The sequence below is a fragment of the Zootoca vivipara genome, chromosome 17, assembly GCF_963506605.1.
Source record: "Zootoca vivipara chromosome 17, rZooViv1.1, whole genome shotgun sequence".
NCBI classification, from domain to species: Eukaryota; Metazoa; Chordata; class Lepidosauria; order Squamata; family Lacertidae; genus Zootoca; species Zootoca vivipara.
The window spans coordinates 4086481-4109622 of record NC_083292.1 but is presented as its reverse complement, the minus strand read 5'-3'; the positions used below and the strand labels follow the sequence as shown (position 1 = coordinate 4109622).

The window sequence follows — 23142 nt, the reverse complement described above, 5'->3', positions numbered from 1 at the left end:
GCCCTCAATCTTTCCCAACATCAGGGTCTTTTCCAAGGATTCTTCTCTTCTCATGAGGTGGCCAAAGTATTGGAGCCTCAGCTTCACGATCTGTCCTTCCAGGGAGCACTCAGGGCTGATTTCCTTAAGAATGGATAGGTTTGATCTTCTTGCAGTCCATGGGACTCTCAACAGTCTCCTCCAGCACCATAATTCAAAAGCATCAATTCTTCGGCGATCAGCCTTCTTTATGGTCCAGCTCTCACTTCCATACATCACTACTGGGAAAACCATAGCTTTAACTATACGGACCTTTGTCGGCAAGGTGATGTCTCTGCTTTTTAAGATGCTGTCTAGGTTTGTCATTGCTTTCCTACCAAGAAGCAGGCGTCTTTTAATTTCGTGACTGCTGTCACCATCTGCAGTGATCAAGGAGCCCAAGAAGGTAAAATCTCTCACTGCCTCCATTTCTTCCCCTTCTATTTGCCAGGAGGTGATGGGACCAGTGGCCATGATCTTGGTTTTTTTGATGTTGAGCTTCAGACCATATTTTGCGCTCTCCTCTTTCACCCTCATTAAAAGGTTCTTTAATTCCTCCTCGCTTTCTGCCATCAAGGTTGTGTCATCTGCATATCTGAGGTTGTTGATATTTCTTCCGGCAATCTTAATTCCGGCTTGGGATTCATCTAGTCCAGCCTTTCGCATGATGAATTCTGCATACAAGTTAAATAAGCAGGGAGACAATATACAACCTTGTCGTACTCCTTTCCCAATTTTGAACCACTCAGTTGTTCCATATCCAGTTCTAACTGTAGCTTCTTGTCCCACATAGAGATTTCTCAGGAGACAGGTGAGGTGATCAGGCACTCCCATTTCTTTAAGAACTTGCCATAGTTTGCTGTGGTCAACACAGTCAAAGGCTTTTGCATAGTCAATGAAGCAGAAGTAGACGTTTTTCTGGAACTCTCTAGCTTTCTCCATAATCCAGCGCATGTTTGCTATTTGGTCTCTGGTTCCTCTGCCCTTTCGAAATCCAGCTTGCACTTCTGGGAGTTCTCAGTCCACATACTGCCTAAGCCTGCCTTGTAGAATTTTAAGCATAACCTTGCTAGCGTGTGAAATGAGCGCAATTGTGCGGTAGTTGGAGCATTCTTTGGCACTGCCCTTCTTTGGAATTGGGATGTAGACTGATCTTCTCCAATCCTCTGGCCATTGCTGAGTTTTCCAAACTTGCTGGCATATTGGGTGTAGCACCTTAACAGCATCATCTTTTAAAATTTTAAATAGTTCAGCTGGAATATCATCACTTCCACTGGCCTTGTTATTAGCAGTGCTTTCTAAGGCCCATTTGACTTCACTCTCCAAGATGTCTGGCTCAAGGTCAGCAACCACACTACCTGGGGTGTACGAAACCTCCATGTCTTTCTGGTATAATTCCTCTGTGTATTCTTGCCACCTCTTCTTGATGTCTTCTGCTTCTGTTAGGTCCTTACCACTTTTGTCCTTGATTATGGTAATCTTTGTATGAAATGTTCCTTTCATATCTCCAATTTTCTTGAACAGATCTCTGGTTTTCCCCATTCTATTGTTTTCCTCTATTTCTTTGCATTGCTCATTTAAGAAGACCCTCTTGTCTCTCCTTGCTGTTTTTTGGAAATCTGCATTCAGTTTCCTGTATCTTTCCCTATCTCCCTTGCATTTTGCTTGCCTCCTCTCCTCCGCTATTTGTAAGGCCTCGTTGGACAGCCATTTTGCTTTCTTGCATTTCCTTTTCCTTGGGATGGTTTTCGTTGCTGCCTCCTGTATAATGTTACGAGCCTCCATCCATAGTTCTTCAGGCACTCTGTCCACCAAATCTAAATCCTTAAACCTGTTCCTCACTTCCACTGTGTATTCATAAGGGATTTGATTCAGATTGTATCTTACTGGCCCAGTGGTTTTTCCTACTTTCTTCAGTTTAAGCTGGAATTTTGCTATAAGAAGCTGATGATCTGAGTTACAGTCAGCTCCAGGTCTTGTTTTTGCTGATTGTATAGAGCTTCTCCATCTTTGGCTGCAGAGAATATAATCAATCTGATTTCGATGCTGCCCATTTGGTGATATCCATGTGTAGAGTCGTCTCTTGTGTTGTTGGAAGAGAGTGTTTGTGATGACCAGCTTGTTCTCTTGACAGAACTCTATTAGCCTTTGCCCTGCTTCATTTTGAACTCCAAGGCCAAACTTGCCAGTTGTTCCTTTTATCTCTTGATTCCCTACTTTAGCATTCCAATCCCCTGTAATGAGAAGAACATCCTTCTTTGGTGTCATTTCTAGAAGGTGTTGTAGGTCTTCATAGAATTGGTCAATTTCACTTTCTTCAGCTCCGGTAGTTGGTGCATAAACTTGGATTACTGTGATGTTAAAAGGTCTGCCTTGGATTCGTATCGAGATCATTCTGTCATTTTTGAGATTGCATCCCATTACAGCTTTTGCCACTCTTTTGTTGACTATGAGGGCCACTCCATTTCTACTACAGGATTCTTGCCCACAGTAGTAGATATGATAGTCACCCGAACTGAATTCGCCCATTCCCTTCCATTTTAGTTCACTGATGCCCAGGATGTCGATATTTATTCTTGTCATCTCATTTTTGACCACATCCAGCTTACCTCCATTCATGGTTCTTACATTCCAGGTTCCTATGCAATATTTTTCTTTACAGCATCGGACTTTCCTTTCGCTATTAAAGCAGAAAACTGAAGGAAAGTATGATAGATTGAAATAATAGTCTCCTTCTTTCCTCTCCCATTTAGAGCTTTAGAGCTGCCTCTCCTGGATAGATAGATAGATGGTTGCTCAATGTATTGTAATTGTCTGAAATGCTGGTGTGAGCAAAAGGAAACGGCAACCATCCAGCCTCAAACACTCCAGTCAGTATGTGCCTGTTGCAACAGTAAGATCTGTGAAGTCTAGCAGCATTTGAGAGGCACGAATAAATGGGATGACAACAGACAGCTAGGCTTGCAGCTTCTTGTGCTGGGAGCTGTAATTAAGTAAAATCTTAAAAACAGAATGTTGCTGACAGTTATTGACTGAATTACATGCAACTAAGACACAGTTGATTTTCAATTGGTTTTTACACTGCAAGCTCTCTTAGATAACAATAACTCCTACTTGTGCGGCAGCAGTCATTTGCACGCATATAGGTGTACCTGTTTTATCCTGGGCTGTCTGTTTCCATGATGTGAGTAAGACCTGGGTATCATTAACCAATTCTTTTGAATCATTCAATCTGACATGCAATTCATTAGGAGCAATACATCTGCAGTGCTGTCTGATTTCTGATGCGGGTACAGAGACAATGACAAGACCAACCATCTTTATGTCACACCATTTTTCAGTACCGGTACTTGAAGTGCTGCAGAATTATCAAAGTGGGGGAACAACTGAGGGAGGATTGGAGCAGGTTTTTCCTCCCCATATTTTAGACCACCTGCAATTATTTCCTAGGAACACCTGTATTCCAGGTCAATTCACAGACTATTGTTACAAACAAGTAGTCATATGTAATAAATATGCGTGTTAAGTAAGTCACAACACTGGAACATAGGATACACCTCTTATACTAAGTCAGTTCACTGGTCCATGAACTATGCAGCCAAGATATGTACCTCCTCTATGGAACATCACCAGGGTATTAGCTAAAGCCAGTGTGGTCTAGCAGTGGATAAAACACTGGAGGCTCAGGGAGTCTGGAGTTCAGATCCCCACTTAGACATAAAACACATCACCACTCGGTGGTTTTTGCCTTGTTGCCCAAAAATGGGCAAGGAAAGATCTGCCTGAAAGGAGAGTTACTGCTAATCAATGTAGACAGTACTAAACTCGGTGGACTAACAGTCTGGCACAGCAAAAAGCAGCTTCCTATGTTCCTAAGGCGATTAATTCCCCCTCTATCTCTCTGACTAATTCACACAGAGTTCTTGTGAAGTTAAAACAGGGTAACCTGAAGGAAGAAAAGGGAACAAATGAAGCTGCCTTATTTGTACAAGCCACAACAGTCTATATTCAATGATGGTTGCATGTTCTATTTGTAACACAGAAATATATTGGGTTGGTAAAGGTACAGGCACTGTGGTCTAAACCACTGAGCCTCTTGGGCTTGCTGATCAAAGGTTGGCAGTTCGAATCTGCACGATGGGGTGAGCTCCTGTTGCTCTGTCCCACTTCCTGCCAACCTAGCAGTTTGAAAGCATACTAGTGCAAGTAGATAAATAGGTACTGGTGGAGCAGGAAGGTACAGTGGTACCTCGGTTTACAAACACAATTGGTTCCGGAAGTCTGTATTTAACCTGAAGCATACTTACCCTGAAGTGAACTTTCCCATTGAAAGTAATGGAAAGTAGATTAATCAGTTCCAGATGGGTCCGCGGAGTACTCAACCTGAAGCGTACTTAACCCGAGGTATGAGTGTAATTGGTTCCGGAAGTCCATACTTAACCTGAAGAGAACTTTCCCATTGAAAGTAATTGAAAGTGGATTAATCCGTTCCAGATGGGTCTGCGGAGTACTTAAACTGAAAATACTCAAACCGAGGCGTACTTAAACCGAGGTATGACTGTAAACGGTGTTGCCATGTGCTCTGGCTTTCATCACTGTGTTCCGTTGTGCCAGAAGCGGTTTAGTCCTGCTGGCCACATAACCTGAAAAGCTGTCTGTGGAAAAATGCCGGCTCCCTCGGCCTGAAAGTGAGATGAGTGCTGCACCCCATAGTCACCTTTGACTGGACTTAACTATCCAGGGGTCCTTTACCTTTATTTACCTACCTATGTTGGGTTGCATCCAATGTTAGCCCTATTCAAAGCAGACCCAGTGAAATTAGCAGACAAGACTAACTTTTCCATGCATTCTTTTCCATGCATCTATTTTGAAGAAGACTAGCACTGGACACAACCCAATTTGGTTTTATATACATTATGTAGTCTTCTCTGAGTCCTAAGAACAGAGAAAACCAGAAACCTAAATAAAATACAATATACAAAAGTATTCACTTCTATTGCCTTCAAAAGTTAATTTAAGGTTTGTTTCATTGCACTCCCATCTCTTTACCATTCATCACTAACGCAGAAAGATACTGATCAGAATTTAAAACGATGCTTATAGCTCAAAATAAAAAGAATCGTTAAAGGGGATTTCCTTGTTTGCCTGCTAGTTATCATATTCATCTACATTTAAGGTTTACTCCCCCCCCCAGCCTGTTTTTGTTTTAGTTATCCAGACAGCATCCCGATATAGACAGAAGCAGCCTTAAGCTCCAGCATCTGTTTCCATAGCAATGGATTTGCATCAGCAACCCAGTGGATTTGGTTCAGGCCAGCCTTGGTCAGTTTTCTGCGTAGCACATACGGTAAATTGCTAGCACTAATAACAAATTGAATGATATCACTGGCTACCAGACACAAGATCTGTGTACTTCATTTGAGTCAAAACATGCATTTTTTTACATACGACACACAAAAATAAGTTGGATTCCATTTGATCCGTGTATGATATATTAGTTTAGAAAATGTAATTAATACAAAGAGGTCACTTACTAAAAACAGAGGCTAAACTTGAGAAAGGGCTTAGCCCTTAGAGATTTTAGACTAACCTGGCTACAATTTTTAAAAAGTTATGCCAGTTACACAATAGTAGTATGCTTAAACAGGTGACTCTTGAAAAATAATGCCAGAATTCCCTTTGATACTGTTATAGATGAATCCAACATATCTCTACTGTGGCTACAGTATTGTTATATGTATTAAACAATACTGTGTTGTTGTTGTTGTTGTTGTTGTTGTTGTTGTTGTTGTCGTCATTCACCAAGACTATTAAAAGTTGTGTTCTTAAAATGAATGCTGAAAATTTACAACAGCTTGTTCCCTTGTCCCCCCCCCCAATAATGTGGTGTTCTCCATTAATGCAGCTTTGGGTGCCCTCTCTACTAGTTACAAGTGAAATCCACAGTGTGGCCAGCCCAGTTAAACAAGCTGGCTGACAAAAATCCGGGGGGGGCAGGGGGGTCCCATTGTTAATCCACTGGGTTCAGTGTGCAGGCCAGAAAAATAGAGGAATGACTCACAGAATCCTAAAGGTAATCTCTGACTCTGGGCAGAGGAGGGTAGCATGTACATGTCTGTTGACTCACATTCTTTTTTAAGAGCAGTGCTTTTTTTGGTTAAAAAATGAGGTTCTGGTACTCATATATTGATAAAAGTGCTGTGGGTGCCAGTACAGAATGACTGCCATGGGAAGTAAAAAAGAAGTGACCATTAGGTCCAGTCGTGGACAACTCTGGGGTTGTGGCGCTCATCTCGCTCTATAGGCTGAGGGAGCCAGTGTAGAGCTTCCAGGTGATGTGGCCAGCATGACTAAGCCGCTTCTGGCAAACCAGAGCAGCGCACGGAAACGCTGTTTACCTTCCCACCGGAGCAGTACCTATTTATCTACTTGCACTTTGACGTGCTTTCGAACTACTAGGTTGGCAGGAGCAGGGACCGAGCAACGGGAGCTCACCCTGTTGCGGGGATTCGAACTGCCAACCTGCTGATCGGCAAGCCCTAGGCTCAGTGGTTTACACTACTGTACCACCCGCATCCCTAAAAAAGAGGTGACAAAACTCTAAACTAGTGAGTACTGTCACACACAAAAAGCACTGATTAAGAGTATAGTGATACCTCTACTTACGAATAACTCTACTTACGAATGTTTCTACTTACGAATGGAGCTCCGTCCGCCATCTTGGATGCGGTTTAGATAGGATTTTTTCTACTTACGAAATTTTTAGATAGGGTTGCTTCTACTTACGAATTTTTTCTCCCAATGCGTTCCTATGGGATTCGACTTACAATTTTTTCGACTTACAAATGTGCGTTCGGAACGCATTAAATTCGTAAGTAGAGGTACCACTGTATTATTATGATGATTTATTTACATACTGTTTTTCAGCCCAAATCCCCCCCAACAAACAGTGAACAGCATATTAAAACAAATATATGGTACAGTGCAATAAAACACCATCAATGAAACAAAAGAATACCACTAGTCCAGTGAAAGATCCACCCTCTATATAAAATCCACCGATTCTCTTTTAAATCAATTTAAGCTATCACCACATTTTCTGGCAGTAAATTCAGTATATTAATCACTTTATGAAAAAGTATTTTGTCTGCAACACAGATACAAAGTAGATTGACAGGGAGAGTCAGGTTGTAAAATCTAGCAACCGATAGCCATAGATATGTGGCTTGGTCAGTGGACAGGCTCTATTTACGTCGCAGTTGGCAGCCTTCCACTTTCCAAATCTATGATTTTATGGTGGTCACAAAAGGCTTGTTACTAGTGTATCTGCTGCACAATCCATGCAACCTTTGCAGCTATGACTGCTCTTTTGGTTTCAGCCCCTGTGACTTATTCTCCCCATATCACAACTTGGGCAGATGGTTTGGGGCAAGTCTGGCCAATGGTAACTAAGCTGCATTGTGTAATGTCTGGGGACAGTCAGCTAGGCACAGGCATGTGTAAAGCGTGTATGAGAGAGTGGGGGAGGTAGCTTGTTAATAACAACCGTCAGGGATTGCTCTTTTTCAGCCTGGCCATAACAGATGGCCACATAATACGGTGTTATTCATCTGCAGAACCTCACAAGGACATATTCCACACACATACACAGCTGTTAGGAGAGGAAGCCATTTGCCCAGACCTTGCTGTATCTCTACACACACATAAATAAAAAGCAGCTGTGCAAAGGGGCATGGGTCAATGCCCAGGATGAGAGCCTTGGACTGGGTTTCCTGGGAAACTGAAAACCAAGATCAATACCAGCAGAACTCAGGCAGCTCCAAGAGAGTTGTAGGGATGCACCCAGAATACAAACAAGGAGCACTCGGATAGATATAGCGATACAGTGCTTATCTAGAGCAGTGTTTCCCAACCTTGGCTCTCCAGCTGTTTCTGGACTACAACACCCATCATCCCTAGCTACCAAGATAAGTGGTCAGGGATGATGGGAATTGTAGTCCAAAAACAGCTGGAGACCCAAGGTTGGGAAACACTGATCTAGAGGCAAGACTGTTGGTATAAAAATGGCAACAAGCTAGCATCCTGTGGCCAAAGGGGCCACAGAAATTATGCAAATCCTTAAAATACCCAGTCATTTATCTTACAGAAAAGCAACTGAATAGTTGTGAAATTTTGGCTCTTTTTCCCCCATGGGGAAATGGAAAAGATGTACAGTATTAGTAAATGACTGGCAATAGGGGACAGGAGAAAGGGGACACAGCTGGAGGCCCAAATATTTATTTCTGTAAAGATGCATGTCATGTGTGAAGAACAATAGGAAGCTATATCCTCTAACGTTGGGGATTTGGGCAAGACATTTTGGCACCTGAGGAGAACTGCAAAATGGTGCCCCCAGCCAGGGAAGAAGGGGTGAGTGAAGTTCTATATCAGGAACAAGGGAGTAAGACCCGCCCTGAGACATTGAATAAATAAATTCAAGAAATAATGATGATGTACATCAGGATCTGCTGCCCCTATTGATCCTGTCACCTGAGGAGGTCGCCTCACCTTGCCTCATGGGCAGGCTGGCGCTGCTCTGACAGAGAAACACTCCTCACTCTATAATTTCTTATACTCCAGGACTGAGCCCTGGCTTTCAGAACAGTTCTGGGGTTGAGAATGAGATAGCAAGGGGGTTTCAGTCTGGATACTATGGCCAGCCTGACCTGAATCACATTGTGTCAGTTCGCCAGAAGAAAAAGTCTGTTTTGCTCTCTGCTGCACTTGGCCACCACCAAAGTAAATGGCCAGAAGGTGTTACTGCAGCTCATTAACCGTGAACCCAAGGGGTCAAGTGAGTTTCTTAACACCTCAGCCTTTGGCCTCAGCCTGAGCAATTCATCTCCTGAGCAAAGACAAAGCTGCTGTCAACCTGCTTGTGCCTCTTCCTCAGTGTACCTGCCTTGCTTGCCTGTCTCCCTCAGCCTATTCAGTAGCAACCAGGCTTCTGCTTTTCCCACTCAGACACAGCAATGCCTTTGGACCTCTGTTGTTGTTGTTTAGTCGTTTAGTCGTGTCCGACTCTTCGTGACCCCATGGACCAGAGCACGCCAGGCACTCCTGTCTTGCACTGCCTCCCGCAATTTGGTCAAACTCATGTTCGTAGCTTCGAGAACACTGTCCAACCATCTTGTCCTCTGTCGTCCCCTTCTCCTAGTGCCCTCAATCTTTCCCAACATCAGGGTCTTTTCCAAGGATTCTTCTCTTCTCATGAGGTGGCCAAAGTATTGGAGCCTCAGCTTCACGATCTGTCCTTCCAGGGAGCACTCAGGGCTGATTTCCTTAAGAATGGATAGGTTTGATCTTCTTGCAGTCCATGGGACTCTCAAGAGTCTCCTCCAGCACCATAATTCAAAAGCATCAATTCTTCGGCGATCAGCCTTCTTTATGGTCCAACTCTCACTTCCATACATCACTACTGGGAAAACCATAGCTTTAACTATACGGACCTTTGTCGGCAAGGTGATGTCTCTGCTTTTTAAGATGCTGTCTAGGTTTGTCATTGCTTTTCTCCCAAGAAGCAGGCGTCTTTTAATTTCGTGACTGCTGTCACCATCTGCAGTGATCAAGGAGCCCAAGAAAGTAAAATCTCTCACTGCCTCCATTTCTTCCCCTTCTATTTGCCAGGAGGTGATGGGACCAGTGGCCATGATCTTGGTTTTTTTGATGTTGAGCTTCAGACCATATTTTGCGCTCTCCTCTTTCACCCTCATTAAAAGGTTCTTTAATTCCTCCTCGCTTTCTGCCATCAAGGTTGTGTCATCTGCATATCTGAGGTTGTTGATATTTCTTCCAGCAATCTTAATTCCGGCTTGGGATTCATCTAGTCCAGCCTTTCGCATGATGAATTCTGCATATAAGTTAAATAAGCAGGGAGACAATATACAACCTTGTCGTACTCCTTTCCCAATTTTGAACCAATCAGTTGTTCCATATCCAGTTCTAACTGTAGCTTCTTGTCCCACATAGAGATTTCTCAGGAGACAGATGAGGTGATCAGGCATTCCCATTTCTTTAAGAACTTGCCATAGTTTGCTGTGGTCGACACAGTCAAAGGCTTTTGCATAGTCAATGAAGCAGAAGTAGACGTTTTTCTGGAACTCTCTAGCTTTCTCCATAATCCAGCGCATGTTTGCTATTTGGTCTCTGGTTCCTCTGCCCTTTCGAAATCCAGCTTGCACTTCTGGGAGTTCTCGGTCCACATACTGCCTAAGCCTGCCTTGTAGAATTTTAAGCATAACCTTGCTAGCGTGTGAAATGAGCGCAATTGTGCGGTAGTTGCAGCATTCTTTGGCACTGCCCTTGTTTGGAATTGGGATGTAGACTGATCTTCTCCAATCCTCTGGCCATTGCTGAGTTTTCCAAACTTGCTGGCATATTGGGTGTAGCACCTTAACAGCATCATCTTTTAAAATTTTAAACAGTTCAGCTGGAATATCATCACTTCCACTGGCCTTGTTATTAGCAATGCTTTCTAAGGCCCATTTGACTTCACTCTCCAAGATGTCTGGCTCAAGGTCAGCAACCACACTACCTGAGGTGTACGAGACCTCCATATCTTTCTGGTATAATTCCTCTGTGTATTCTTGCCACCTCTTCTTGATGTCTTCTGCTTCTGTTAGGTCCTTACCACTTTTGTCCTTTGGACCTCTAGTCACATAATTAAGCCTCAGTTCAAACTGAAACCTGTGGAAGCCACGAAGGAAGAAGCAGCAGCCATTTGATACACTGAAGCTCTTGGCTTCTAAAACACAAGACAGTAGTGTTTTATTTAGCAGCTTGGGCTTCTTTGCTACGCAGCTGTTACTGGGTCTTCACAAGGCATTCAAGTCTCTCCTGTAGTCACACGCAGCACTGTCCCTTTTCTGCTGCTGTTTGTCTTCCATCAAAAATTACATCGTTTGTCATTGTCACTCTGCAGTGAAATTACATAACCTATGTAAATTGCATAATCAATTACGCAAATGTCAATGTCATTACATTATTCCACCCCATTCATTCAAATGCAAAAGAAATGCAATGCAAATGGAGATGGGGGAATGTAATCAATTATGTTTTGTTTGCAGGCTGAAAGCAACAATGGCTTGATTTCCATAGCAGACATGGGTCACAAAATACAAGTTTTGGCGATTTCTACTCATCTTTCCATTTTCATCAGAATGATCTGACACCCCTAGTAGTCACTGGATGAAACAGAGAGAAATGAAAAAATGAGAAGCTGCTTTGGTGGGGGGAGAAAGATTTGGAGGAAAGAAGCAGCTGGGGGGAATGGGAAGAAAGATTCTTGATCCTTCTGCCCTCCATTTTTCTCTGCTTCAGATTACTATCCAACAAATTCTCCCTCGTAAACACATGATTTGTTTTTGCAAAAGGCATTGGGATCCTCTTACAAAGACTTTGTGTGGTTGGTTGGCCACTACACCCCACTAAAATAAATGGAGCACTTAAATGCTTATGAACCTTTCGTGCATGTCTGATTTTAATTTTTTTAAAGCAGAGATTCACAGGAATTTGTATCAGATTCTTTGAAAAAGATGACTAGCCCTAATTATATAGCTCCTGCTGTGCTCTAAGACAGAAAAGAAAAATGTGCATTCTCCAGATGGCCAAGCATACCAAAAGATCAATTGCTTCTTGATCAGCATTCAAAAAAGAAAACACACACACACACATGCAAGAAAAAGGGATGAACTTTCCAAGTAAGTGTCGACCACCAAATGCTCAGAGAGGAAATGCAAACACATTTTCAAAGGCTGGAGACAGGTGCTCATTGCTTCAGGAACCTGCAGGTGCACTAAGGGGGCCATCATTGCTCTGCTTGGCACACTCACTTCTGTGCCACTATCATCTTTGGTCAACTAGGGTTTCCATCCAACATAAATGGGGTTCTTAAATAGCAAGCAGATTTATGGTTACCTAAGTTTTCGTGGAAGCGAAGGGCTGTGGTTCAGCGGCAGAGCATAACATTTGCATGCAGAAGGTTCTAAATTCAATCTGCAGCATCTCCAGAAGGAGCCAAAAGGGATCCCTGTCTAAAACCCTGGAGAAGAGCTTTTCAACTTCTTTGAGTCCATGTCTCCCTTGACCAACTACATTCTTTCTGCGGCACCCCATGGGGCTCAGTAGCCCAGTTATGTCACTCCTTGCCTGCAGAGCTGGCATCTTCTTACCCTTTTTCAAGCATCCTCTCTTGTGGAGTGTTTCTTCAGCCTCCTGTCCTTGAGAGACCTCCAGGCAACTGCTGCTGCTTCCCCTGGTCTCTGGGCTGCCCCACCCCACCCCACCCCAAAGAGAGGTGTCTCCTCACACTGCCTCACAGTGGCCTGGGATTTGTCTGTCCATTCCCAACAGCAAAGGCTGGCGGACTGGGGTCCCTTACCCGCTTGCTTGCTTACCCACCCCAAGGCCACCTCAGCTCCTGGCAACCAACAGCTCCTGACCAGCCCCAGAGGCACCATTCACCTGGGAAGATTGTAGTCAGGGCGGCTGCAACAAACAGCCACACAAGCCTTTGGGAGGCAGAAATGCGAGAAGGCATCAGAGGAGGGAGGGAAGGAAAGAGCGCAGAGGCCAGTGTTTCGCATGGCACCCCTGACCATCATTCAAGGTGCCATGGCACACTGGTTGAAAACCATAGTTCTAGTTACAGGTAGGTAGCCGTGTTGGTCTGAGTCGAAGCAAAATAAAAAATTCCTTCAGTAGCACCTTAAAGACCAACTAAGTTTATATTTTGGTATGAGCTTTCGTGTGCACACGAAAGCTCATACCAAAATATAAACTTAGTTGGTCTTTAAGGTGCTACTGAAGGAATTTTTTTTATTTTGGTTGAAAACCGGTGCCCTGGAGAATCACTAGCAGTCAGTGCTTGCATACAACACTGAGATAGATGGAGCTTTGATCTTTAAGTGTTATTATGGCCCAGGGACTCTCACTTCATCTGACAAATGAAGCAGCACAGGCAGTGTCAGAGGGCAAGGAGCACCCAACACCCACCCCAGTCCCCCAAGACATGGAACTAAGCCCATTGCTGGAGTTCTGTGGTTACTGGAAAAAAGGCAGTTTCTGTGTACAAATCACAGTTGTGCCTTGGATCCCAAACGCCTTGCGAGTTGAACGTTTTGGCTCCTAAACGCTGCAAACCCAGAAGTGAGTGTTCCGGTTTGAGAACATTCCTTGGAACCCGAATGTCCAACGTGGCTTATGCGGCTTGGTTCCCGAATGTTTTGGAAGTCTAATGGACTTCCAGAAAGGATTATGTTTGGCTTCCAAGGTACCACTGTAGATAGATAGATAGATAGATAGATAGATAGATAGATAGATAGATAGATAGATAGATAGACAGATAGAAGCAGAGCTGCAATCCTAGGCATGACCATTTGAAAGTTAACTCCAGCAAAATCAGCAGGACTTCTGAGAAAACCTATTTAGGATAGGAATGCTAATGTGAAGTATATATTTCTCTTTCAAAAATCTAATGCATAGGCAAAGCACTCCCCAAATCCACATCAACCTTCCCTTCCCCTATTTTGCAATAGGTTCGTCATATTTCTATGTAGTTATAAGAGAGTAACAAAGTTATAAGAGAGTAATGTATTCCCAGCAGCAGTCCCTGGTGATAATGCTCTTTTTCTCACTATGCTAATTTAACCCCTCAAGAGGGCAATTATTTTTTGCCATGGGAAAGGTATCCCCTAAGCAAGACTGCAGTGTATCAAGAGCAGCATCACTCATTGGGTAATTTGGGTTTTTTGCTTGTTTCGACAAGAAAAGATTTTTTACTAGCACATTTCAAAGCTTATGTTTTCAAGGAACCATAATTTCATAGAATTGGAAGAGACCAAGGGGGTAATCTAGTCCAAGCCCTTGCGATGCGGGAATTTGTTGCCCAACGTAGGGCTTGAACCCATGACCCTGAGATTAAGAGCCTCATGCTCTATCAACTGAGCTATCCCTCCACCACAGTTTTAATAGATATTTTTAAATATATTGCTTTGTAATGCATTTTGCTGCAATTTAGTTTGTATCAGGGCACTGTCAGTCTGGGCTGCTGCTGCTGGGATACATCACATGTCTAAATACAAAGATTAAGTAAGTACATCTTAGGCAAATAAAAGCTTTAAAACTTAACCACATCTCACCCTGTGGCTTTTGCCATTGTGTTACCACAATTATGACTGGAATAGGTTGATAACAACATAACCATCATTATAGGAATAAAGACAGAGGGAGAAAGCAAATGTTAGCCATTATCCCCTTAACATGCTGTTACCACAGGAAATTACAGTTGTGTGTCCAGCTCCCCCCGCCTTGTCGAATACAGGGATAACTAACATAGAACCCTCTAGATAGGGATAGATGGATCAGCCAATTTCACTTCTCTCCATTTCTCATTTCTCCAACCTTGCATTCAGTTCTCCAGATTTATGTAGGAATTTGTGAACTTAAAAAAGAATCCTCATGAAAATTCTCCTAATAAATACATTTTTGTCTAAATAATACATTTTGAAAGAGATATCTCCTAATATGCTTCCCCCCTACTCATTTATTCATTTTCATGCACATTTTCTCCAATATGTGCACTTTTGTAAGCAGTGTTTGATTGGGAAAATGCATCACAAAATTTGAATAAGTGCACATTTTGAAGGCTGATGGTGTTTCAATTCTCAGATTGTTCTGAAAAGTGAATGCTTGATAAATCTAGATTTGAATGCACAATGAATCTCCCTATCTCCAAGTGATGTTGGTAATTTACTGTGCTGGCTGGGACTGAAAGGAGTTGAAATCCAAAAATGTTCGGATGCTGCTGCATGTCAAGCCTAGTTAGTGGAATTTGTTTCATGTCCTGACCTTGCACTGCCTCAGGTTTGTACTCTGTGAGCACTGACCTTGCACTCTGTGGGCACTGGCATCCAACTTTGTGGAGCAGGAGCAGAAAAATGCAGAATATCATGAAAATATTAGGCTATGAGATATTATGGAAGGGGATTCATCAGTCATTATTCCACCACTTTCTCATACTAGGTACATAAGGACTAGAAATGGGTCCTTGAGAAACAGCTCAGCTGTTTCCTAGGATATCAATTAGAGGAGGCATTAACTCTAAAGGTAATGCTCCTTAAAAGGGGAGGAACAAATATGAACTACAGTCATACCTTGGATTACAGATGCTTCAGGTTGTGAGTTTTCGGGTTGTGCACCGCGCCGAACCCGGAAGTACCGGAACGGGTTACTTCCGGGTTTTGATGCTCACGCATGCGCAGAAGCGCTCAATTGTGCTTTGTGCATGTGCAGAAGGGCCAAATCGTGAACCGTGCGAGTGCAGACATGGCACTGCGGGTTGTGAATGCTGCAGGTTGCAAACGTGCCTCCCACGCGGATCACGTTTGCAACCCGAGCATCCACTGTACTAGGAAGCCCTCTGCCATTACATGAGAAGAAAACTGGTGCAGTTTTGAAATCAGTGGTTAAAATTAGAACAGAGTTGAAATGTCCAGTCTATCTTAATTCAAAATTGCATCCAACTGTATCAAACTTAAGAGAGAGAGAATACTCTTTAAATATGCCCAGTCTGTCTCTGTGGCAAACACACAGACAATGCTTCAAGCAGCGCCGCTGTGCCAGTTCATACAGTTGCCAGGAACAGTGAAGGCTGGGCACATGTACTGCTTCCACCATTATTTATCTCCCCAACACAGTTAAGGCCTCCTTGCCAAGAACCCACAAAAATCTAATGGGGGAAATTTATTGATTATCTGAAGATATGTTGTAAATATCTTAAAACAGGATTGACATAAACTCATGCAGTAAGAATTAATTAAATGAGAACATAAGGGGGAAATAGTAAACAGCTTTGAATTGGATATGAAGTAATAAAAAGATACAAATGAAGTAACCGCAACATACAATTGCATTATAAACTACTCCTTTGTACAATTCTAAAGCATTAGCTGTGTGGCAGTAGGGGAGGCTCACTCTTCTTTTTAACTGCTAATGCTTTAGAATTGTACAGTTAATTTAAATATTTCCCTCTGTTACTGGTTCTATTTTTTAATTTATTGTGTTTTATTTAGTAATTTTAGTATTTTAACTATTCTATTTAACTATTTAACTATTCTGATATTTAATACTGTTTTAAATTATAAACTGTCTTAAAGTTCAAATTCGGTTTCCAAGCGTGGCTTGTAAGTTAAGAAAACAATAAACCACAAGCAAGTGTCCATAATGCTCCACTGCAAATGAGGGCAAAAAAACTACCAAACCAAATTCTCTAACACTGCATTTGTACTAAAAAGGCACCTGATGGGAAAAAGTTGGTATTGATGGAGTCTAAAATCTAATAAAGACAACGAAGTCAAGTTCACATCTGCTGATCTGCAAGCAAATCCAGGGTACATTAAGTCCACTGCTGTAATGTAAATTCAATTCTAATTGATGGAAGCTGTTATGTGTTCATTGCAGAATGCCAAACCACCAGGACAACAGGCAGCCAAGGTGATGAAAGCTCTAGGGCAGGCATGTCAAACCTGCGGCCCTCCAGATGTTTTGGCCTACAACTCCCATGATCCCTAGCTAGCAGGACCAGTGGTTGGGGAAGATGGGAATTGTAGTCCAAAACATCTGGAGGGCCGCAGGTTTGACATGCCTGCTCTAGGGGAAAGGAATTGGGGAGAGGTGGGGGAAGGCAGTGACAAGCACTTCACAGCTTACAATTAATCCAACCTCAGCTTTTGGGCACTTGAAACCTCAGCAGGGGATTCCAGGAGAAGAAAGGATGCATGAAAGTGAGAGACACAAGATGATTCATTGCACACACCCTCTAGAACAGAAACAGCAAAGTGATACAGAACAGAGGACCAATTCCATACTTCTTTATGGCCCTCCACCCATTTTGTGCATTTACAACACACTATTTTAAATTTAAACCAGAAGCAGCACAGGAACATTACGGTATTTCTCTTGGCTTCCAGTGCTGTTCAGATAAAATCCAAGCTTCATTACCATGAAGTACTTCAAGGGAAAGGCCCCAAGGAACTTGGTTAACAAAGCATTTGGGGGGGGGGGGAATTGCTTGCGCCCCCTGACCTTGTCTCTACTACTCTAGCAGATGAGTTTCAAGAGGTGTCCAAAGTACTGTCTAGTCCTGCTGTGTTAGATGTGTTAGTAAGGCTTGAAGGGCATGGAAAAGGTGTTTGGTTTGGTTTGGTCTGGGTAACCACCAGTGCTCTTGACCTTTGAACCTCAGAGCTGAAAAAACTAGCACAGAGGGGGCAGCCAGCTGAGCCAGAGAGGCGGTGGTCCCTTCCTGCTTAAAAGAGGCAGTGGTAAGACAACTCCTTAAGAAATCCTTCCTGGATTCAGAAAATCTAATATAATAATAATATATAATAATATTTTTTTATTTGTACCCCGCCCATCTGGCTGAGTCTCCCCAGCCACTCTGGGCGGCTTCCAGTCGAATATCAAAACAATACAGCAATAGTACAATTACAAAAGTCACAAAAAATACATAAACCACATCAAAAAATACACAACCTAATAGAAAACAATTTTGACATAAATCAAAATCTAAAACTAAGAATACATCCTTAATACAGTTTAAAATAACATAGGTAAAAAATAACAGGAATTTAAACAAAAAAACAAAACAAAATGGAGCCCTCTCTGCCCAGCAGCAGCAGCGGCAACAGTCCTTTATAAAGCCCATCAGGGTGTGTATTTGCCCTTGTTAATTCTCCTTCATCTCTCAGCAGCTTTCAATACCATTGACCATGGTTTTCTTCTGGAATGGCTGTTTGAGTTAGGATGGGACAGCACTGCTTTGTGATAGTTCCGGTCATTTTTAGATGACAGGGCTTGAGGAATATTGTTTAGCCCCATGTGCCTTCAATGTGAGGTCTCACAGGATTCAGTACTATCTCCCATGCTGTTAATATCTATCTATGAGTGGAATCATCAGCAGTTTTTGAGTACGCTGTCAGCAAAAATGCTGGTGACACTTCTTTACGTGTGCAGGTGTCAGTGGATGTGCTAGACTGATGCTTTGCCTTGTTTATGGAATGCATTAGAGCCAATAAACTGAAGCCTAATTCAGAAATGACTGAGACACTGTTAGTGGGTAGTTTTCTAGACCAGATGGTACAGATGTGGACTACTGTGGATGGCATTACACTCCTTCTGAAGGAGAAGGTACGTAGCTTAGGAATACCTCTGGATCCATTATTGTCACTAAGGCTCATAGAATCATAGAGTTGGAAGAGACCACAAGGCCATCCAGTCCAACCCCTGCCAAGCAGGAAAACCATCAAAGCATTCTTGACATATGCCTGTCAAGCCTCTGTCAAGAAGGAGGTCTTTAAGCAGAGACTTGACAGGCATGTGTCTCAAGTGGCCTCAGTAGCAGAGTGCCTTCCATAAGCTTTGCCTGGTGGCTCAGCTGATCCCCTAAAGCAGGCTTCCTCAACCTCGTCCCTCCAGATGTTTTTGAGACTACAATTCCCATCATCCCTGACCACTGGTCCTGCTAAACAGGGATCATGGGAGTTGTTATAAAATAATATTGGGGGGGTTGCAGGGCACCATTACTAATGAACAGAGAGGGGTGACCGAACCTGACAGCTGCAGTTAACCAGAATCCCTCGCAACACCACCTTCTTTGCCTCTGCTCCACTCCAGAGACGCGCACCCCTCCCACTTGGACTCAACCCTGCCTTAAGGAAGGCTTAAGGATCAGCATATGCGCACATTTCCACATGACTAGCAACTTGGGAGCCATAATTCGCTGTCTGTGGTATCTCATTCACAATGGAAGACTCCTCTGAACAAAAGACAGTGATCAACTCTTATAAAAATGTTAATTTCTTTTTGTGTTTAGGAATTCACACCTGGGAGGGGTGATAGGAGGACTAGGAGAGGTGTCAAAAGTGCTCAGATTTCTACCTTGAACCCTCCTTTTTTGTGAGGTATTGATTACATAGCTGTGATGTAGGAATGATGTATTGGGGGCGTTTCTTGGTGATGGGGAAACTGATAAAAGTGGAGGTTCTCTTTTGTTCTGGGTTCCTTCCTTGTTCTCCTGCGTGAGGGGAGGGACCCTGTTGCAACAGCAAATAAAGGCTTTGCTTCTCAAACTTCTCTGGTTGGCCTCTGTTATATATTCTCCGACCGATGGAGAACCCAATAAGGGAATAAGAGCAGATTTTTGCTTAGAACAGGAGTTGTAGGCCAAAAACATTTGGAGGTTGAGGAAGCCTGTCCTATAGGGACAGAGACTATCTAAAAGTCTATGCTCTGGTATTGTCTAGGTTGGACTGCTGCAATGCGTACATAGTGCAACTTTGAAGATGCTTCAGAAACTTCTGTAGGTGCAGAATTCAGCAGCCAGATTGTGGATTGGGGCAGGACCATCTGAGCATATAACACTAATTCTAAGATTATTGCACTAGCTATCAATTAGTTTCTAAGCTAAATTCAAAGTGCTGGTTTTGACCGAAAACAACTTATGCAGTTCAGGACCCCAATACTTCAAGGGCTGCTTCTCCCCACATGAACAGTACCGGACCCAGCAATCATAATCTGAGCCCCTTGATCACCACCTTGAGGTTATTAGGACTATTGCCCTAGCCACTACCTGGGCACCTGGACAGAAGCATCTCCTCCATGATCCCTTTAACGGGATGCCTCTTCTCTTGGAGCAGCAGGCAGAGGCTTGTAAGCTCCCCTCCAACCATGACTAAGGCTTACCCAGTGCCTAAAACTGCTCACAGCTGTGACAACGAATATAGAGAGCAGAATACAAAGGGAGGGTGGGCGGAAGATCCAATGACAATCTGTTTGCCAAGGCCTGGGCAGGCCTGTTTAAATACCTGAAAAGTGGACCTGAGTGAAGCCTGCAGGTCAGTCAGTTCCGCCCCTCCAGGAATGCCCACCCCCAAGCCTGCCTACCATTGGCCACTTTGGCAGGCAGGCTACATTCAAACCTCCTGCTATGTGCGAACCTTTCTGGCTCCCCAACGGCCAGGATCGTCTGGCAGAGGCAGCCACATTGGGATGCCTTGGGAGAGGTGTCACCAGCCTCAATGCCACCACACCTTGAGAGAGGTAAGCGGATTTCCAGTAGTGTGTGAGTCTGCTGCAGCAAACAAACCTAAAAAGCCTTGCGGCACCTTAAAGACTAAAAATTTCACTGTAGCATAACATTTTGTGGACTGCAGTCCACTTCAGGGAAATATCAGGAGGCTCTGGCTCCAAGCCCAAATTAAGGCTCATGTGAACAAATTTGTGTGGGTGGAATTTTCATAATTGCATGAAGAGAGTCAGGCAACTAAATAATGCAAGGTAATCAGAAAGGCAGTGTAACTGGAACACCCCAGAATTAGTGGTTTGTGTCGGCAGAGGGCGCTACCTTAGGATAATAACCTCTAAATTTTAATCGTGCAAAGAAGCCTTAAGTATGCCTAAGGCTAGTATTAGCCTTACAAAGGTCTATAACAACATGTGCATAGCTATCAGCCAACTGGCATGCTGCAAGCCAGTCAAAGCCAACCACCAAAATGATTTTTACAAGGACTTTGCATGGAAAAAATGTTTGTCCTTACAAGCAGAGGGGGGCAGCCAGCTTTTTCTCCTCAGGAAGGGACTGCACATTATAACTGTTACTATTTTTCTATGTTTATTTATACCCCATCTTTCTCCCTCAAGGCGACTTACAGATAAAAGGACAGCTAAAAATATGGGAGGGAACAATGATTTACACTCACTCACTCACTCACTCACTCACTCACTCACAGCACCAGTCACCCTCATTAACAGCAGTCCATCCCAAGGAGGGAGCCAGTCTAACTTCTCTAGGGCGGGAGTTTCAAAGTCTGAGAGCAAACACTGGGAAGGCCCTCTCCTGTGTCCCCAACAAGTGAGCCTGTGAGGGTGACAGGGCCGAAAGAAGGGCCTCGCCCAAAGATTTCAAAGTCTGAGAATGCTCATATAAGGGAATACAGTCTTTCCAATAGCTTGGAGCTAAGCCATAAAGGATCATAACCAGCACTTTGAATTGTGCCTGGAAACAAACTGCAGCAGTGCCCCCAAAGGGCCACAATTAAGGTGATAATGTAAATCCCCATAAATCTTGGGATATGCTTATATTAGAACAGTTATGGTAACCTGATGCTTTAAAGAAACTGATGATTCAGCAAAGATACCGTCCCTATTGGGATAGAAGGTCAGCTAATACGTCAATCACAAAGATGCAATTCATAAGCTAGAACATAAGTTGTTACATGGTATACGTAACACAGGTTCCCAACACGCATACTAACTTACAATGTAACAAATCATGGTTAGAATCAACGTTTAGTTAGCAATGCTTATTGCACATGCGTACTAAACATGAAATGAGGTAATGACGAACTAGATTGGTTAATATTTGAATATTAAATATGAAATGATGTAATGATTTATATGATTGGTTAAAATGAAATCCTTTGTCTGAAATGTTATAAATTCCACTGCCCCACGTTGGGTGGGGTTGCAGTTTTGCGAAAAGATTCGACTGTAGCTTATTGCTTTGCAATAAACAAAATGGACTCCTAACTCCTCTTGTCTCTGAATTTTATTGGCCTAACTCAGAAGATAAACCATTTTTGGCCTATAACATTTGGTGCTGTGACTGTTCGGATGTACCAAGATTGAAGCAGGACGATTTGGGACATTTTTTCTCTTCTACTACTTCGGCCGAGTCAGAGGATTTTTCTTCAAAGTGCGTGCCAAGGGAAATTTCCTGGAATACCAGGGGAGAAGTGGAGGATAAAGAAGGCCCAACCTGCATTTCAACTCTAAGGAGGAGACAGAGTCCCGGCAACAAACAAGCCAGGATAAGAAAGGTATGAAATTCTTCGTGTTTGGGAACCTCATCTTTTGATGGGAAGCAAGGTCTGATCCACTTTGGAAAGGTCACAAGGGCAGTAAGGTACTGCTAGTGGGCCAAATTGTAAACCAAGAGGGAAATTGAGGGTTGAGGGGCTAACTGGATTTTAGCTGAAGTGGGATATTGAAACTCTTTGTTGCTGTGTGAAGCTTATGATTTGTAATCTCATAGTTCTGTGTGTTCATGCTTTGAAACTTTTTAATGTGTATGTCTGTGTTTGCAGTGGCTAGTCACAAAATACTGCTTTTGCTGTTGAATTCTATAGGTTGTGTGAATTTGTTTGTGTGCCTATGTGGATTTCCAAGAATCAGGTAGTGGTACTGCTCTTGTTGTTGAAGTCTATAGGTTGTGTGAACTCGTCTGTGTCCTTATGTGAATCTTCAGGGATCAATCAGTGGGATTGGTATTCTGTGTGATTCTGGGAGAGCCTGTTTTTGCAACAGCTCTGCGTGGGTTGGGTCTAAGTTCCAGCTGAAAGTTGGGACTGGGGAGAAGTTATTGAGCTATTTCCCTGCTATCCTTTTAAGGTGTTATCTCCTAAGAAGAGGGGGAAAGGGGCTTACTTTGTTTTTCTCCTTTCCGGTTAACCATATAAGTTGTCATGTTGGCAGAAAATGTTTCCTGACAATGGATAGCTATATTTCTTTTCTTTTTTTTGTGCTGCTCCTTTCAAGTTAATTCTAACAAAGGTTTGTCCTATTGTCAAAGCTCTCTTTCTGTATATATTCTGATGGTTTACGGCCTGCTGGTTTCTCGTTCTTGTATTGAGGTTTGGGCCTTGATACTTGCTTTCTGCTGAATTTATGGGCTTTCACTGAAAAATATCTTTCCGCCTTTCTAGAAATTTTTCGGTTTGCAGCCTACATTTGGCTTTTCTTATTTTGTCCTGTTTCCCCTGCTTGTTTCTTGCATTCCTTTACTGCTTCCACGGCCTTTCCTGGGTCTCAGAGTGGGACCATTTAAAAATATTTCTTGACTGCATGGACACAGACCAGTTTTTTAAAATAGGAGGAAATTATACAGGATGGAAATAAGCTGATTCGTCTATCCCTACCCACACAAGCTACTGAGTCTGTCTCCCTCCCTGCCTTCTCGCTCTTCTGCTTTACAAGTTTGTGAGCCTCCCATTATTTTTTTCATAGCTTCCTCTTTGTAGCATCACTTCC

General features: G+C 43.1%; 2 protein-coding genes across 20 annotated transcripts in view; both read right to left on the bottom strand.

Annotated features, from left to right (window-relative positions):
* PITPNM2 (phosphatidylinositol transfer protein membrane associated 2) overlaps nucleotides 1-23142 on the bottom strand; it is a 217622-nt gene that overhangs the window by 82119 nt on the left and 112361 nt on the right. The gene's annotated exons all lie outside the window — the stretch shown is intronic.
* Nucleotides 904-12309, bottom strand: LOC132591374 (uncharacterized). The gene is made up of 2 exons (XM_060269819.1): nucleotides 10706-12309; nucleotides 904-9041 (listed from the first exon to the last, which is right to left on the bottom strand). The coding sequence occupies exon 2, from the start codon at nucleotides 2635-2637 to the stop codon at nucleotides 1036-1038; it is 1602 nt and encodes a 533-aa protein (XP_060125802.1). The 5' UTR covers nucleotides 2638-9041; nucleotides 10706-12309; the 3' UTR covers nucleotides 904-1035.

Coding starts and splice junctions, on each gene's coding strand:
- LOC132591374 (XM_060269819.1), bottom strand. CDS start 2,637: ATGAATGGAGGTAAGCTGGATGTGGTCAAAAATGAGATGACAAGAATA.